The sequence below is a fragment of the Mirounga leonina genome, unplaced genomic scaffold (assembly GCF_011800145.1).
Source record: "Mirounga leonina isolate KUSES-001 unplaced genomic scaffold, KU_Mleo_1.0 Mir_150, whole genome shotgun sequence".
Taxonomy (NCBI): Eukaryota; Metazoa; Chordata; class Mammalia; order Carnivora; family Phocidae; genus Mirounga; species Mirounga leonina.
In genome coordinates, this window is record NW_023270374.1 from 21,166,312 (window position 1) to 21,185,200 (window position 18,889).

General features: G+C 42.9%; 1 protein-coding gene across 3 annotated transcripts in view; it reads left to right on the forward strand.

The window, feature by feature from the left end:
• The window catches only part of CUNH20orf194 (chromosome unknown C20orf194 homolog), a 136,308-nt gene that overhangs the window by 93,785 nt on the left and 23,634 nt on the right, over positions 1-18,889 (forward strand). For all 3 annotated transcript variants that reach the window (XM_035005966.1, XM_035005967.1, XM_035005968.1), the window contains exons 28-29: positions 4,960-5,085; positions 18,048-18,085. In XM_035005966.1, coding sequence (XP_034861857.1) covers positions 4,960-5,085; positions 18,048-18,085 — 164 coding nt within the window. The remainder of the gene's footprint in view (positions 1-4,959; positions 5,086-18,047; positions 18,086-18,889) is intronic.

An 18,889-nucleotide genomic window follows, 5' to 3' on the forward strand; every position in this document is an offset into this window, starting at 1 on the left:
AGATTTGACAGAGTGAGTACTACTGCTTCAGGGACCCAGGCTTCAAGGAGCTTACCTTGACCCATTCTAAGGCCTTCCAGAGAGGAGCTCTGTGCAGGCCCACTACCCTCCAGCCCAGAGGTGAACATGCCAGGTCAGGAAAACACAGGCTGTGGTCTTCACGATGGCTGGTAATACAGAAGCTTTTGGCAGTTCTCACAAAGTGCTTTTATGCTATGCTATATTTTCTGTGCTCATAATAATTACTATGTGCAATTGGCTAATTGTTTCCAGTAAAGAGTAGGCCCAGATCCAAAGCCCTGTTGAGTCTCCTGGGTGGATGGTGAGTTTAGAAAAGCCAGGCTGGTGGTTCTTAGGCTGGAGGCGGGCAGGACTGTGCACCCCACCAGCCCACCAGGACATCGTTCCTCTCCTTCAGGCCTTGTTCTCACACCTGCCCTGGGCTTCCCTTCCTTCAGACCTTTTGTCCTGCTTGTGGGCTGAGGTCATGGAAGCCACAGAGCAAGAGTCTAGGCTTGAAACCACTTGTGTGTGTGTTGTTGTTTTCTTAAGTAGGCTCCATGCCCAGCCCAGAGCCCAACGCAGGGCTTGAACTCACAACCCTGAGATCAAGACCTGGGCTAAAATCAAGAGTCAGACACTCAGGGGCGCCTGGGTGGCTCAGTCGTTAAGTGTCTGCCTTCGGCTCAGGTCATGATCCTAGGGTCTTGGGATCGAGCCCCACATCGGGCTCCCTGCTCAGTGGGAAGCCTGCTTCTCCCTCTCCCACTCCCCCTGCTTGTGTTCCCTCTCTCGCTCTCTCTCTCTGTTAAATAAATAAATAAAATCTTTAAAAAAAAAAAAAAAAAGAGTCAGACACTCAATGAAATGAGCCACCCAGGCGCCCATTTTGGGTTTTCCATTGCTTCTAATGGTCAAAGGAATAGATTGGCCCCTGCCGAAGTTGAGAGTCACTGGGGATGTGGACCTGGAGCAAATTCAGCAGTTTGACATTGTGTAGGGCATTGCCATCTTCCGTCACTTGAGAGAGCATCATTAACCCCTTGTCTCTGACAATGCTCATCTGCAAATGTGTCAGCTGCCCTGGCTGCTCTGGATTACAGTGACAGTGTATAGCTAGCCCAGTCTGAGTTGTACTCAGACCCAGCCTTTGCCCAGTCACAGTCCTGGGATGCTAGGGACCTCAGACTTCCCGAAGGATTCAAGTGGAAATACCAACTAAATGCTATGGCTCTCGCTAAGACACTGCTCTTACAAGCTGGGCCCATTCTCTTTGAGGCTCAGCAGAGAGCTCATGGTAGCCTCCTTTTTGCATGACCATCTCCTTGGGGCTGGACATTTGAGCCCAGTATTGAGAGGTTGCCGGTAAAGGGAGACTCCAGTGGCTTCTCAAATTGAGAATTGTATTTCCTGAATGTGGCTTTTATCTTCATTTATAGGATTCTTGGAGGAATGCTGTGATATAAGGCAGAGTTTTCTTTTGCCCCTAGAGTGGCCTGGTTCCATTTGGCTTACTGCAGCAGTGGGGCAGTGGTGTTGAGCTTTGATATCCAGTGGAGTTGTTGTTTTTAAAATCAATATATTTTGGGGGCACCTGGGTGGCTCAGTCATCAAGCGTCTGCCTTCGGCTCAGGTCATGATCCCAGGGTCCTGGGATTGAGCCCCACATCGGGCTCCCTGCTCAGCAGAGAGCCTGTTTCTCCCTCTCCCGCTCCCCCTGCTTGTGTTTCCTCTCTCACTGTGTCTCTCTTTGTTAAATAAATAAATAAAATCTTAAAAAATACATATTTAAAAAATATATATATTTAAAAAAATAAAAAATAAATAAAATCAATGTATTTTGAAATGATAAAATTTTAGAAATAGAGGACAGAATGGTGATTGCCTGGAGTTAGGGATGGGAGTGGGAGGCAGGAGGAAGGTGGGCGTGGTTATAAAAAGGCAGCACAAGGCATCCTGGTGGTGTTGGAACTGTTCAGTGCCTTGACTGTGGGATGGATATAGAAACCTACACAGGTGACAGAATTGTTTGGAACTTAAACACACACACGCACACACACACATACATAAAACTGGGGAAATCTGTATTTTAAAATATTAATTTTAAGGAATTTGAGGGATTGTATTTCTTTATACTCCAGAATATTATAAAATCATTCTTTAGATTATTTAAAATATTTATAAACAAAGTCTCTCTCAAAACAAAAGTTGAATTAATCTAAAACACATGCCCAAATTGTAGGCTTAAATTGCAAACATAAAACAGAGGCCAAAGGACACTTGAATAGGATATCTGTTGTTTAAAAAGAAAGAAAGTTAAAGTCCTGCAGGGGTTTTGTTTTGTTTTGTTGTTTTGCTTTTATTTTTAATAAAGAGAGAACTGACAAGAGGCAAACATGAAAAGCCAGGTTTTTTTGCCTTCATCATGCATTCGAGGCAGTTTAGCCAAAGTGGTCAAGTACAAACTCTGGTAGCTGGAGGAGTGTGCTTCCTTCTGTAGTGAGGCCTGCTTCCTCCTGTTCGGAGGCCCTGGCCAGGATGATTATAGGGCAAGGGCTGGGGAGGGAGGGAGGGTCTAGCAGCCTCCCTGTCCCAGCAAGTACAGTGAGTGACACCAAGAGCCTCTTCCCTTGCCACAGCAGTTCCTGGTTGCAGTGCCCAGATGCACTGGTCTCACCAAGGACTTTGGGGCCTATTTTCACTCCAACCTTTCTCCATTGAATGGAATGCTCTGAAAACCCGGGAATTCTCTAGCCACTCTCTCTAAGGGATAACCCATGGTATTAAAATGACCAAAATCTGCAGGATTGGTAAATCTTTCAGTTCTTTTCGGTCCTAAGAAATGAGTCTCTAGGCTCATACCAAACATGGAAAATAAAAAGCTTCCAAACTTTATGTTTAGAAGAGGGGGAAAGCTAATGCTTAGGAGCAAGGCTGGGGCGCTTAACCAGGAGAGTTAAATCTGGTAAACATGACCATAAAGAGATTTGGAGTAGTATATAAGCTTCAGTCAGTCCCGCTTAACAAGTACGCATGAGGCCTGGCACTGCAGGCAGTGTGGGTGGTTCTCCTGCATCCAGGCCTAACCAGACATTGCAGAACCAGGAGAAAGAACCCCATGTGGCAATACACACACGTGCCCAGGCAGGGGGAGAAACCAGGGAGCAGTGGGCTCACTTTACAGCTCTCTGGCTGCCAGGCCCTCATGGGGGAGCTCTAGAACCGGGCACACCCTATTCTTGATTGAAGCACTGCTAGTTGGTCAGACTGAGGCAGACCTGGGGGTGGGGGTGTGAATAATGTAGTCCCGGATAAAGCTAAGGGCTGTTTTGCAGGTGAGTTATTTGTAGGAACTCAGGAAGTGGCTCAGGCAGGCTGTACCTATCCCCCCAGGCACCACCACTAGCTTCCCAAGGGCCCAGGCCCATATGATCAGCAAGGCTGCCTTCAGATTTTGCCTTCCCTCCTGTAGGAACTGACCTTTTGGTGATAGGCTGGGTCAGTTGGGAAAATGTTCTCTACAAGGTAAAGAGTGGAGGCCCCTTCTTGGAGTGGCCATGAGTATACCCAGGATTGGACATCCAGTTCATTCATCTGTCCTGCTTAGGCGCCACAGATTATACCATTCAACAACCACTTTACATTATTACTGCAGAGACACACTATAAACAAATAAATGAGAAAATACAGTGTATGTAGCTGATGTTCAGTGCCGTAGGGAAGAATTGGGGCGGGGGCAGGTTGTGCAGAAGGAGGGTTGCTATATCACATAGGCTGCAGGAAGTCACAGGATACCTCTCTCAAGATGCCATTTGAGCAGAGAACTGAAGGGAGCAAGCCTGGCAGACATTTGAGGAAAACAGCATCACAGGAGAGAGGACAGGGAGTGCCAGGGTGGAAATATGCCTGGCATGTTCAGGGAAGAGCCAGGAGGTCACAGTGCTTAGATGGAGTCAAGTAAGGGAAGGAATAGTAGGAGGAGAAACTCCTCCTGTATAGAAGTCAGATCATAGACAGCTGTGGGGGCTGTTGTAAGGGCTTTAAAAGCTTTGACGCTGAGTGGGATGGAAGCCACTGACTCAGTGACTTAGCACGATCTCTCTGGCTTCTCTGTTGAAAACAGGTTGGGCAGGGGCAGGGACAGAAGCAGGGAGGCCAGTGAGGAGGCTGTGGGGTAGTCTGCAAGAGATGGTAACAGTAAGGATCCAGTAGTAGTGGGAGAATGTGAGCAGCAATCTTATTCTAGTTATATTTTGAAAATTGAGAAAAAGTTCAGTCAGTGACGACTCCAAACAAATTTTTTGGCCTAGCAGCTGAACGAATAGAGTCCCCCCTGCTGAGAAGGACAAGGCCTTGGGAGGAACAGGCATGGGAAATTGAATCATGAACATGTTAAGTTCTAACTGAAAATATTAAATTAGCTCCATACAAATTTTAGGATTTTTGTTCCATTTCCTTGAAATTGGCTCTGGAAGTCTGGAGTTTGGAGGGAGTTCCAGGCAGGAAATAGAAATGCAGGTGGGGTTTGACATGTATCTGCTGACCTACAGGGGTGCTCCCTGTTTCTCTCCTGTCTGCATGTTCTGTGAGGCAGAAGGAGAGAAAAAGCTATTAAAGGAAATAGACCAACCCAAGAGCTCCTAAAATGATTGGAAAACAGGCCTAAGGACACCAAGTCCCACCCTTAGAGCGCCAGGGTCATCTGCAGGCGTCCCTTTACTCCTAGAAGTGGTGGGGGATTCTTCCATTCACTCTTGCACAGTTAGGAGTACTAATGAGGTTTGGGGATGCAGAAACCTTGTGGAATGCAGGGAGGGACTCTAAATCATTAAGTGGGGTGACCCCAACGAACCCCGTCACAGGCTCCTCCTTGTGGTTTTCTTTCCACCCTTGCTCGCTCAGCCCCTCAGCATTCTGCGGCCCCAGTCAGTAAGCTAATGTTTCTCTTTTTTCTCCCAGCTACACAGATGTTATTGATGTCGTCCAGGCCCTGCAGACCCATCCAGACTCAAAGGTCAAGTCCTCCTTCACCATTGGTGCCATCACGGTGTGCGTGGAGCCCCTGAGCTGCTACATGGAGCACAGGTACATGCTTCAGATCCTCTGCAGCCCACAGGATGTGGTGGGTTTAAATGTATAGAAAGCGATTTTCTTCCACCCACCGGAAGGAGACACATGATTATGTGTGTTTGTCTTTTGGAATGCATTAATCTACCTTACATATAATGAATGCTCAATTGTTGCTTGATTAGTGCTCGGTTCTCAGAAGACACGTATAGACCGAAGCCTCTCAACACTTTTCTTTGTGTACTGAAAAGCTGTCCATCTAGGGCAGTGGGACTTGAAACAGCTTCTCCCCGAAAGAAAGAATGCCCATGACAGCCTTTTCTTTTCCCATAGGGGAGGTGCTTTGTTTTCCAGGTACTTAGGGTATCTCATAGATAATTTTTCATATAGTTAAGCCTTTTTTTTTCTGATTTATTTATTTGAGAGAGAGTGTGTATGTGTGTGTGTGTGTGAGCAGGCAAAAGGACAGAGGGAGAGAGAATGTCGAGCAGGCTCTCTAGTGAGCGGGGAGCCCAACGCAGGGCTTGATCCCACAACCCATGAGATCACGACCTGAATCGAAACCAGGAGTTGGCCGCTCAGCTGACTGAGCCACCCAGGTGCCCCAGTGGTTAAACCATCTTAACACTGTCTTACCTCAGTTAATGACATTCATTCTCATTACTAATAGGTGAACTTTGGTTTTTTTAAACTTTGGAAGTAATACAACAGCAACAAGGAAAATTGGGTAATAATTGGGGTGCCTGGGTGACACAGTCAGTTGAGCGTCTGCCTCTTGGTTTTAGCTCAGGTCATGATCTCAGGGTCATGAGATCCAGCCCTGCTTGGGGGAGTCTGCTTGAAAGATTCTCTCCCTCTGCTCCTCAACACAATCATGTGCACATGCTCGCGCTCTCTCTCAAATAAAGAAATAAATCTTTTTTTTTTTTTTTTAAGATTTTATTTATTTGTGAGAGAGAGAATGAGAGACAGAGAGCACGAGAGGGAGGAGGGTCAGAGGGAGAAACAGACTCCCCGCTGAGCAGGGAGCCCGATGCGGGACTTGATCCAGGGACTCCAGGATCGTGACCTGAGCTGAAGGCAGTTGCTTAACCGACTGAGCCACCCAGGCGCCCAAGAAATAAATCTTAAAAAAAAAAAAAAGAAAGAAAGAAAATTGGGTAATAATTTACCCATAATCTGGGGCGGCTCAGTTGGTTGGGTGTCTGCCTTCAGCTCGGGTTGTGATCTCAGGGTCCTGGAATCGAGTACCGCGTCGGGCTCCCTGCTCGGCGGGGAGTCTGCTTCTCCCTCTCCCTCTGCCCCTCCGCCCTGCTCATGCACGCTCTCTCTCTCTCTCAAATAAATAAATAGATAAAATCTTAAAAAATAATAATAATTTACCCATAATCTCACTAACTCAATGTAACTTACCATTTTTGTGAATACCTTGCCTTTTTTATCTCCATTTTTTTACAGTTATGGTATACATATAATTTTATATCCTTCTTAGATTAACATATAAACATATTATGTAACTTAACATATATTTGTTCTAATATCACAGTGGTAATTGCATTTTGATTAATTATAAAGTCATAATGTGTGTGGATGGACATGCTTTTTTTTTTTTTAAGAATTTTTCTTTTTTTTTAAGATTTTATTTATTTATTTGAGAGAGAGAGCGAGAGTGAGAGAATGAGTTGGGGGAGCGGCAGAGGGAGAAGCAGACTCCTTGCGGAGCAAGGAGCCCAACATGGGACTCGATCCCAGGACCCTGGGATCATGACCTGAGCTGAAGGCAGATGCTTAACCAACTGAGCTACCCAGGCACCTGGACATGCTTATCTTAACAGTTTCCCCGCTGTTAGTCACATATGTTGTCTCCAGCTTTTCACTATTATAAATAATGCTGTAGGAAAATCTTTATCCATATGAATTTCTCAAATTTCAGATAATTTCCTTAGAATAGGTTCTTCAAAGAGATATTAATTATTTGCATGATCAGTTTTATAACTCTATTCACATTTGAAAATTGCTTCTTGAGTGGGTTTCCCAGTTCACATTGCCCCAGTGGTGTCTGGAAGTATCTGTTTCATCATCAGAGCTCTCCTCACTGGGGAGAGTTTCAAGCACTACCTTGTCCCTTCACAGAGCTATTTGACTTCCTGTCCCTTTAGCCCAGTGGAATGTCTCCCAGGTCTGTAATCATGTGATCTTTCTGGCTAGTCCATATTACTTGTATCTCCTGGGAACTGATTGATCTACCCTTCAACCTTCATGTGAAAGAGCTCCCTTCCTATTTGAATCCCAAGTTGATATTTTTAGATTTTGCATATAAAATCCATTAGAGTTTCTTCCCTTACCACCTTGACTGATTTCAAGTAACATCTTCACCATTTCTCTTCTCTTTAGCTGTGATTTAGGTTCTGCTCTCCCATAAAAAGCCAAGGTAGTCTGTTTTCCTTTTGTCTTAGGTTAGGTTATTGTAGTGAATGCTGAGCATCACCACTGTACTTTGGACTGCCACACTGACTCTTCCTAGCAGTCGTATTTCTTTTCCTCGAGCTTTTTATTTGCAAATGACATATCCTTGAGCTTTTATTTAAAGATGAACTAAAGGGGCACCTGGCTCGCTCAGTCAGAGGAGCGTGTGACTCTTGATCTCAGGGTTGTAAGTTTGAACCCCACATTGGGTGTAGAGATTACTTCAAAATAAAATCTTTAAAAGAAATAAAATAAAACAGGGGTGCCTGGGTGGCTCAGTTAAGCGTCTGCCTTCGGCTCAGGTCATGATCCTGAGGTGCTGGGATCAGGCCCTGTGTTGGGCTCCCTGCTTGGTGTGGAGCCTGCTTCTCCCTCTCCCTCTGCTGATCCCCCTGCTTGTGCTCTCTCTCTGTCAAATAAATAAAATCTCTTAAAAATAATAAAATAAAACAAAGATGAACTAAAGCAGAAGGAGGTTTAATGTGTGACTAGATACTACCACTTAAAAAAGGTAGGAAAAGATATTAAGCAAACAACAGATGGGAGGTTATACTTCAGAAAAATTAGCCTAGACGAGTACTCTGCTGCACTGTCAAAAAAAAATATTTAAGGAGAAGAGGAGGAGTTAACAGGGTAGGTGGGAAGAGCTCAAAGAAGAGATATAAAAGGTCTGGGGAAATGGGATCTTCTTGGGGGGGTAATGTAATGTTCTAAAATTGAATTATGGTGATAGTTGCACAATTCTGTAAATTTACTTTAAAAATCATTGAACTACATACACTTAAAATGAGTGAATTTTATGATTTGCAAGTTATATGTATACTCAGTAAAGCTGTTAAATAGAAAAGGTCAGGGGGACAAAAAAGTTTAACTAGCAGAAGCTGATGGAAAATGAACTGCTAGAGCCCTAGAAAGAAAACAGACAATAATAAAACCACTATAGCAATGAAAATCTCAAAGCAGTCAGAAGTAGAATAGACACTGCAAAGACTTAAATCTGTGTCAGAGAACCTCAAGCTTGAGAAAATAACAAAATGAAGAGGAAAAATAGACGAAGAAATGAAGATCATTAGAGAAAAGAGAGGGACTTGTAGAATACAGACTTAGCTTTTGTGAGTACAGAAACCATTTCTGTTTAATGCTTATGAAATATCATTGAATAATGGGTTTGCCAACATGTGAGGAATAAGGGTCCTTAAGAGAATTCAAATAAAGAAATAAGTGAGGGGCGCCTGGGTGGCTCAGATGGTTAAGCGTCTGCCTTCGGCTCAGGTCATGATCCTAGGGTCCTGGGATCGAGTCCTGCATCGGGCTCCCTGCTCTTTGGGAGCCTGCTTCTCTCTCTCTCTGTCTCTGTCTCTCATGAATAAATAAATAAAATCTTTAAAAAAAAAAAAAAAAAAAGAAAGAAGTGAGAAATATATAAAAGGACTAAAGATGAGCATATAATCTAAGTATAGAAATAAGGCAATATCATGTATGAATTGGGGTCGTGGAATATAAAAATATAAGTAATAAAATCATGGGTGTTAGGACTATGAGTATACTAATTTCTTCAGGGTTTTTTTCATACTGGGAGATCAAAACTATTAGGTCAGTAAGTCATAGTTACTGATTTGCTCATTTTTTTAGGAATTAATGAGAAATTTCCAAATTTACCTTTGAACTCCTTCCAGAAAGTAATTTACTATAGTGGTGTACTAATGCTCTGTTGGAAAACTAATGATTAGTCCCTGCACATGGGCTATGCACTGTTATATTCCATGTGCAAGAGGTACACGTGAAATAGAATAAGAGAATTGTGGCGCCCATGATCAAGAATAGAAAGTTATTAAAGTTAAGCCCATTCCATTAAAAAAAATTAAATGGCCAGTGTTAAGCCCATAAATTTAAAAAAAAGAAAAAGTTTTTTACATGGCCAACTGTGGAAATATGGCCATAGAAAAATATGGCCATAGAAAAAACAGCGCCTTCCGTCACGAGTTGAAGAATTGAATCTACTTCTTATACTTTGAATTTGGGCTTGAGCATGTGACTTGCTTTGGCCAGTGGGACATCAAGAAGCAAGAAATAAGCAGAGGCTTAAAAAGCATTTACACACTGGGGCTTGCTCTCTCTTGTCTCTAAGAGCTGAGACCACCACGTGAAGGAGCCTGGGCTAGGCTGACGGAGGATGAGAGATCACGTGGAGAGAGAGGCCTAGCTGCCTCCATCTGAGCTGAGACCCCAGTTGGCTGTGAGTGAGACCATCTTAGACCCTCAGCCCCAGCTGAGCTGCCCAAGCCAGAACAACTGCCCGTCTAATCCGCAGCATCGTGAGGAATAAGCACATCGTCGTTATTTGAAGCCCCTGTAGTTTTGGGGTGGTTCACTGCATAGCAACAGTGTGGGGAAATAGGTACATTCGTACAGTGTTGATAGAAATATAAACTAATATAACCTCTTTAGAGGCGGATTTGGCTCTTCCATTGCTAGAAGTTTGTATAGTTACATTTGTACAAATATTCAAAAGATATATATGTGTAGGGGAGTTTGTTTCAGATGGAATTCTTAATTCCAAGTAGTAAAGCCTACTCCGGTATGTTTTTTTTTTTTTTAAAGATTTTATTTATTTATTTGACAGAGAGAGAGAGACCGCGAGAGAAGGAACACAAGCAGGGGGAGTGGGAGAGGGAGAAGCAGGCTTCCCACTGAGCAGGGAGCCCGATGTGGGGCTTGATCCCAGGACCCCAGGATCATGACCCGAGCCGAAGGCAGACGCCTAAACGACTGAGCCACCCAGGTGCCCCTACTCCAGTATGTTTTAATGGAAAGGGATTTACTAAAGGACATTATAGCTTACAGAGTCTCAGGGTGGCCGGGCTGTATTGGCTAGGCAGCCAGGAGCAATGCTCAAACCTCTTAGGCCTGCCCTGATAGGGGGGATATCTCAGCCACTTCCTTCACCAGAAAATGGGGTCTGCTTACCATACATCCTCTCACTCACCTTGCTCACTGCCAGTGGGAGTCTTGCAGTAATCTGGTTGGTGGAACTTAGATCACATGCCTGCACCAGACTGCAAGAAAGGCTGGAAAAGTAGTTTTGTGCTATTTAGAAAAGAGATGGACTGGGGCACCTGGGTGGCTTAGTCATTAACCGTCTGCCTTCGGCTCGGGTCATGATCCCGGGGTCCTGGGATCCAGCCCCATATCGGGCTCCCTACTCAGCGGGAAACCTGCTTCTCCCTCTCCCACTCCCCATGCTTGTGTTCTCTCTCTTGCTCTCTCTCTCTCTCTCAAATAAATAAATAAAATATTTAAAAAAACACACACACACACACACAAAAGAGATGGACTTCCTAAGTTCAAGCCTAGGAAAGTTGTTTAGAAGTCCTGAGCAGGCTGAAACATGACAGATGTGCTCTGCAATGTTCAAAACAACACCGTTAATAATACCAGGGCGCCTGACTGACTCAGTTAATAGAGCATGTGACTCTTGATGTTGGGGTTGCGAGTTCAAGCCCACATTGGGTGTAGAGATTACTTAAAAAATAAAAATCTTTACTTAAAAAAACCCCCACTGTTTAGGGGTGCCTGGGTATCTCATCAGTTAAGTGTGCAACTCTTGATTTCAGCTCAGGTCAGGATCTCATGGTCATGAGATCGAGCCTGTATCAGCCTCCGCACTCAGCATGGAGTCTGCTTGTCCCTCTCCCTCTGCTCCTCCCCCCACCTCTCTCTCAAATAAATAAATAAATAAAATCTTTTTTAAAAAAAAAAACATTTTATTGGGGCGCCTGGGTGGCTTAGTCGTTAAGCGTCTGCCTTTGGCTCAGGTCATGATCCCAGGGTCCTGGGATCGAGCCCTGCATCAGGCTCCCTGCTCCGCAGGAAGCCTGCGTCTCCCTTACCCACTCCCCCTGCTTGTGTTCCCTCCCTCGCTGTGTCTCTCTCTGTCAAATAAATAAATAAAATCTTAATAAATAAAACACTTTATTATATCAACTGGAAATAATCCAAATGCTCATTAGTAAGACTTAGACTGGTTAAATTTGGGAATATTCATATAATGGAATACTATGTAGGCATTTAAAAAAATTAAGTAGATTTCTGTGTACTAACACATAACAATGTCCACAATATTTTGTGAGGTGAGAAAAGTAAATTGCCAAAACAGTATGTATTTTTTAAATGTTTATTTGTATGTGTATAGGAACTAAGAGAATACATACCAAACTATTAATGGTAGTTCCTTCTGGGAAATGGCCATTTCCTTGGAGACCAGTTCTGGTTACTAAGGAAACCATTTGATCTTTTATAATATGCATGTGTACTGCTTTTTAAAAAATATAACAGCTTTATTGAAGTATAATTCACATACCATAAAATTTACTCTTTTAAAGTATACAATTCTGGGGCGCCTGGGTGGCTCAGTTGTTCAGTGTCTAGCTTTGGCTCAGGTGGTGATCCCAGGGTCCTGGGATCAGGCCCTGCATCAGGCTCCCTGCTCGGCAGGAAGCCTGCTTCTCCCTCTCCCACTCCCGCTGCTTGTGTTCCCTCTCTCGCTGTGTCTCTCTCTGTCAGATAAATAAAATCTTTTAAAAAAATAAAATAAAGTATACAATTCAGGGGCTCGGTCAGTTAAGCATCCGACTCTTGATTTCGGCTTGGATCATAATCAGGGTTGTGAGATCAAGCCCCACGATGAGCCCCGCATCTGTCTCCACGCTGAGTGTGAAGCCTGCTTAAGAATCTCTCTCTCTCTCTCTCCCTCTGTACCTCCCCCATCTCCACTCATGCTCTATCTTAAAAAATAAATAAACAAATAATTTAGTCACTCCCTATTTCTTCCTCCTCCCAACCCCTGGCAGTTGTTAGTCTACTTTCTGTGGATTTGCTTATTCTGGACATTTCATATAAATGTAATCATGTAACATGCAGCCTTTTGTGTCTGGCTTTTTTACTTAGCAAAATGTTTTCAAGGTACATCCATGTTTTAGCATGTGTGAGTAACTTCATTCCTTTTAATGGCCACATCTTATTTATTCATTCATCATTTGATGGACATTTTGGGGGCTATTATAAATAAATTATAAATGCTAGAAACATGTGTGTATAAGATTTCATGTGGTCGTGTTTTCTGTTCTCTTGGGCATATACCTAGGAATAGAATTGCTGGGTCATATGGTAACCGTACATTTAACTTTGAGTTACTGCAAACAGTTACCTAAAGCCACTACACCATTTACTTTCCCACCAGTGTATGAGGATTCCAGTTTCTCCATTTCCTCACCAATACTTGTTATTTTCTGTCTGTATTGTGTAGAGTGGTATCTCCTTGTAGTTTTACTTTGCATTTCCCTAATATTAATGATATTCAGCATCTTTTCATTTGCTTATTGGCCACTTGTATGTTTTTTGTAAAAAAGTCCATTAAACTCTTTGCCCATTTTTAAATTGGGCTGTCTCTTTTTTTTCTTTTTCTTTTCTTTTTTTTTTTAAGTAATCTCTGTACCCAACATGGGGCTTGAACTCATGACCCCAAGACTAAGCGTCACATGCTGTACCAACTGAGCCAGCCATGCGCCCCTGAGTTGTCTCTTTGAGTTGCAAGAGTGCTTCATATATTCTGAACCCAAGTCCTTTATAAGATACTTGATTTGCAAAAATTCTCTCTCATGGATTATCTTTTTACTTCCTAGATGGTATCCTCTAAATCATAAAAGTTTTCAATTTGAATGAAGTCCAATTTATTTTTTCTTTCATTGCTTGTGCTTATGGTGTTATATCTAAGAAAGCATTGCCGAATCCAAAGTCACAAAGATTTATCCCAGTGTTTTCTTCTAAGCATTTTATAGTTTTAGCTCTTATATTTAGACTTATGTTCCATCTTGAGTTAATTTTTACATACAGCATGAAGTAGGGGTCCAACTTCATTATTTCAACATGTTGATATCCAGCTGCCCCAGCACCATTTGTTGAAAAGACTTATTGTTTCCCCATTGAATTGTCCTGGCACTCTTGTCAAAAACCAATTGACTATAAATGTGAAGGCTTATTTTCTGGGCTCTCAGCTGTATTCCACTGATAGACATGTCTTTCCTTATGTCAGTACCACATTGTTTTGATTATTGTAGCTTTGTAGTAAGTTGTGAAATTGAGAAGTGTTTGTCCTTCAACTTTGTTCTTTTTCAAGATTGTTTTGACTATTCTGAGTTCCTTGCATTTCCATGTAAATTTAAGGATCAGCTTGTCAGTTCCTACAAGAAAAGACAACTGAGGGGCACCTGGGTGGCTCAGTCGTTAAGCATCTGCCTTCGACTCAGGTCATGGGCCCAGGGTCCTGGGATTGAGCCCCTCATCGGGCTCCCTGCTCCACGGGAAGCCTGCTTCTCCCTCTCCCATTCCCCCTGCTTGTGTTCCCTCTCTCACTGTGTCTCTCTCTGTCAAATAAATGAAATCTTTAAAAAAAAAAAAAGAAAGAAAAGACAACTGAGATTTTGGTAGGGATTTCAGTGAATTTATAGATCTGTTTGAGAAGTATTGCCATCTTAAAAATATTAAGTCTTACAATCCATGAACCTGGCTCAATCTTTCCATTTATTTAGGTCTTAAATTTCTTTCAGTGATGTTCAGTGTACAAGTCTTATGCTTCCTTTGTTTAATTTATTCCTAAGTATTTTGTTCTTTGTGATGTTATTGTAAATGGAATTGTTTTCTAAATACCATTTTTGGATTGTTCATTGGTAGTGTATGGACATGCAATTGATTTTTGTATATTGATCTTACATCCTACAACCTTGGCTGAACACATTTATTAATTCTGTTAGTGTTTTGTGTGTACTCTTTAGGATTTTCTATATACAAAAGCGTGTCATGAGTATGTAGAGATAGATTTATTTTTTTCTTTCCAGTCTGGATGCACTTTGTTTTTCTTGTCTAATTCCCCTGACTAGAACTTCTACTCCAGTATAATGAGTAGAAATAGCAAGAGCGGATATCCTCTCTTGTTCCTGATCTGAAAAGGAAAACATCTAGTCTTTAACCATTAAGTATGATGTTAGCTGTGGGTTGTATATTGCTTTTATAGTAAAAGATTTTTTGAGACTCAAGTTTTTAAAACTTAATTCAGTGTTTTGGGGGGTTTTTTGTAAAGTGGCTGCCTTAGCAAAAATAAAATTTACATCATTGCTTCCAGATTATGGTTTAAAAAAACAGGTGGGAGCAGAACATAGCAGGGTATCTTTTTCCATTCTGTGAGGTGGGGATTAGTGTGGCTTCTTTAAGGGTGGGCTCAGTTTGGATTCAGGATGAGTCTATGTGAGATTTGTCTGGTATCTTTATTCTAGTGGATTTCATTCAGTGAGTATCTGTTGGGTCTGCTGTGTGCCAGGGACCATTCTAATCATTGAGAGGGCAGCAAGGAATAAATCATCCCAGATCTCTGCTCATGTGGTATGCAGTTTTGTGGATATGCATGTAGGAATTGTGGGGCCCGTGTTTTGGGACAGATTGGATCAGTATTTACTAGAATTTTATATAAATCAGGTAGTTGGTTGGCACACTACAAAATGCAGGATACCATACTTACGTGAGGCTTATAATCACAGTCGTTTCTGTTACTCAGAGGAAGAGCTGGTCAATAACCTGTATATACATTGTATGTACATTTTAATGAACTCATCTGCTCTGTTTAAGAGTTTTGTGGGGCGCCTGGGTGGCTCAGTCGTTAAGCGTCTGCCTTCGGCTCAGGTCATGATCCCAGGGTCCTGGGATCGAGCCCCACATCGGGCTCCCTGCTCTGCGGGAGGCCTGCTTCTCCCTCTCCCACTCCCCCTGCTTGTGTTCCCTCTCTCGCTATCTCTCTCTCTGTCAAATAAATAAATAAAATCTTTAAAAAAATAAAAATAGGGCGCCTGGGTGGCTCAGTTGGTTAAGCGACTACCTTTGGCTCAGGTCATGATCCTGGAGTCCCAGGATCGAGTCCCGCGTCGGGCTCCCTGCTTGACAGGGAGTCTGCTTCTCCCTCTGACCCTCCTCCCTCTCATGCTCTCTGTCTCTCATTCTCTCTCTCTCTCAAATAAATAAATACAATCTTTAAAATAAATAAATAAATAAATAATAAAAATAAAAAATAAGAGTCTTATGCCAGGCATTCTTCAAAAATACTAGTTTAAAAGAAAATACTACAGTTTAGTAAGGAGGATGATATGTAGAGAAGGAAAGCAGAGAGCCAACATTTATTTTGTGCTATTTGTTTTGCTGTGATACTTTACCCCTCTTAATCCTCAAAATACCCCCTTAAGGTAGGCATCATTATGATGTTTTACCATGAGGGAGCTGATGCTCAGAAAAGTTAAATATATTTTCCAAATGCCACACCAATGATATGCACCCAAATAATCATGATTGAGGTAAGAGGTGCCATAATAAAAGATTTGATGCAATTTCATAAGAATTATAAAGAAGTAATGATAACCCCTAGTTGGATTAGGAAAGAAAGCCAACATGAATTTGAAGGACAGAGATGCCAAAGATACCAAGATATGAGAAATTGCATTCCAGTTTTAGAGAGTCATGTATATGTGCAATTCTAAGTGTTCTGAATATTTTCTTTGTAGCCGTCAGTGGTTTAAAGCATGAGCATCCAGCCTGTGATTGGATAAGATGCATTGAGGGAGAACTTTGCTTGTCTTGTCTAAGATGTCTGTGGTGTGAATTGCTGTGGGCTGCTGTGAGGAAGCAAGCAGGGTGCTGAGAAGGGCCTTTAAGGGCATGTACTGTAACCACAGGCACTGATGGGGACAGACAGTTTCTACGAATGTGTTTGCGATGTGTCAGGCCATTCAGACTGAGTGCAGTGAAATCAGTGAGTTCCCTTCTTGGGAGATTCCAGTGTTGGATGGATGTCTCTTCCCAGTTCCAGGGCTCTTGATCTTGCTCAGAGCACATGGGGGTTTCTCCTTGGAATTCCTCAGAAACTATGAAGGAGTCAGGCAAGAGAACTACGGCAACAATCCAAAGTGGTATTCATCCAGCTCACTTATCTACCAAATTTGGTTCCAAATGGTATTTTCAGAAAGCAAATAGAAGGATGAAAACTTGGGGCGCCTGGGTGGCTCAGTCATTAAGCGTCTGCCTTCGGCTCAGGTCATGGTCCCAGGTCCTGGGATCGAGCCCCACATCGGGCTCCCTGCTCAGCAGGAAGCTTGTTTCTCCCTCTCCCACTCCCCCTGCTTGTGTTCCCTCTCTTGCTGTGTCTCTCTCTGTCAAATAAATAAATAAAATCTTTAAAAAAAAAAAAAAAAAAAGAAGGATGAAAACTTGCCACCACAAAGATTGCAGGAGAGAAATTCCCCCCTGGTGATTTGAACATCGTTACTACCTGCACCTAGACCAGCAACAGTTCAGAAGTATGGCTTCAGCAAGCATCTCATTTGTAGGGAAAGAAAACACGGGAGCTCTACAGTACTAAACAGACCTGGGTCCCTACGTAAGTCCTCCCACTTCCTAGCTTCATGTGAGGCCTTGGGCAAAGTGCTTAGACTGCTTAGCTATCGTAAACGCACCCACTCTTCTCAGCTTGTAAGTACCCAAGGCATAGAGTAGATATGAGGACAGAACAAGACCGTACATGAGAACTGCTTGACGGTACCCAGCCCAGAGGAAGAACTTGATAAAAGGCAGTTATTCTCATTCGTGTTAGCTATCTTCCCTAAGAAGGGTACTATGATGCTTTAGGAGTTTAAAAGCACTTGAGAGTGTGAGTTTTTCTCTGCGTTAGCTAACTCACTCACTCTTTGAATCAGTCACTCTCAACCTGCTTCATCTGTGATCCAGTCAGTTTTGGGCTATTCGTTCACCATTAGAGCTCAGAATGGGGTTGAAGGGGAACCAGGATTCCAGCATGCACATAAAGGGAAGCATGGCAACTTTAGTACTGAAGACCCCTGGAAGAGTTAGGGGAATATAATTCTTCTCATTTTCCTTTGAAATTTCTCCTTTATGATCAGTACACTGTCTCTTAAAAAAACAAAAAAACCTGCTTTCTTTTCTGTTTCTTGTAATCTAGAGACTAGGCCTCTATCCCCTCTTCAACATTCCATCAAGAGTTGGCCACATACGGACTGCTTCTGTGGGGTTCCTGGCCTAGAGAGCTTTGGTTCAAAGCTATGAAAACCGATTCTTTTTTTTTTTTTTTTTTTTTTTTTTAGTAAAGATTATTTATTCAAATGAGAGAGACAGAGAGAACACAAGCAGGGGGAGAGGCAGGGAGAGAGGGAGAAACAGACTCCCCACTGAGCCAGGAGCCTGACGTGGGGCTCCATCCCAGGACCCTGGGATCGTGACCTGAGCCAAAGGCAGACGCTTAGCTATCTGAGCCCCCCAGGCGCCCCGAAAACCAATTCTTGCTGCTTAGTACTGCCTGCCACTTGCCCCATTGAATAAGTCTGCTTGGATATTCACATTTTTGTGGGAAATAATAACAATTTTGACATTAATGGTTTTTAAATATTTCTTTTTTCCCCCTCTAGATTTCTCTTTCCTAAATGTCTTGACCAGTGTTCACAAGGTAAGCAATATGTTTTACTTTCTGCTTTTGCATGCCTTTCAAATTCTGTTTAGATGTAACAGACTTTTCTTCATCTCCTTTTCCCATTCTAAAATCTAAAACAAACAAAATTGGTCCAGGGAAACCTTTGACATCTTTTTCTTTTATCATATTTGATAGGCAGATTTCTTTCTGAGTTTGTCTCTTCAGATGATAAGCTGCCATGACAACAGCTCTCCTGAGCGGGGCTTAAGTCCGCCCTGGCCTTCCAACTAATATCAGTGGACTGAAAAGGTATTAGGTATTCCTAGCCTCTGGATCAACAAGATCTTGATGCACTTCTCCTGTCCCATGAATGCACAGTATGGTCCAGTAGGACTTTCTCCCTTAATCCCCTCCTATATACACTGGAATTTTCCACACCTCCTTGGTAGCATTTAGAAAAATCCATCCATCCTGTAGGTTACATTCAACCTCGCATTGTCCTCCCATCTGGCAACCCTGGAAGCAGCACTTTTTAGTCATATTAACTATGGTGCCTGGAGACCCAGAATAAATTCTAAATTTCCTGCAGTGATGATAAAATGCTCATTGTTGTCAGAAGACCTGGGGTCTGAGCTTCCTGAGCCAGCCCAGCAAGAAGAAATCAGACAGAAGAAAATAACTTGGTGTCCCCAGCACAGTTTTACCCTGCTGATCCCATTGCCAGTCCGCAGGGAGCGGAAACAACTGAGCATACCAGAGCTATTGTCTTGGGAAACAGCTGAGCTGGGTGCTGCGCAGGGCAGGAGCCGGGTCACTGGAGGGAGGAATGTGTGTGTTGGA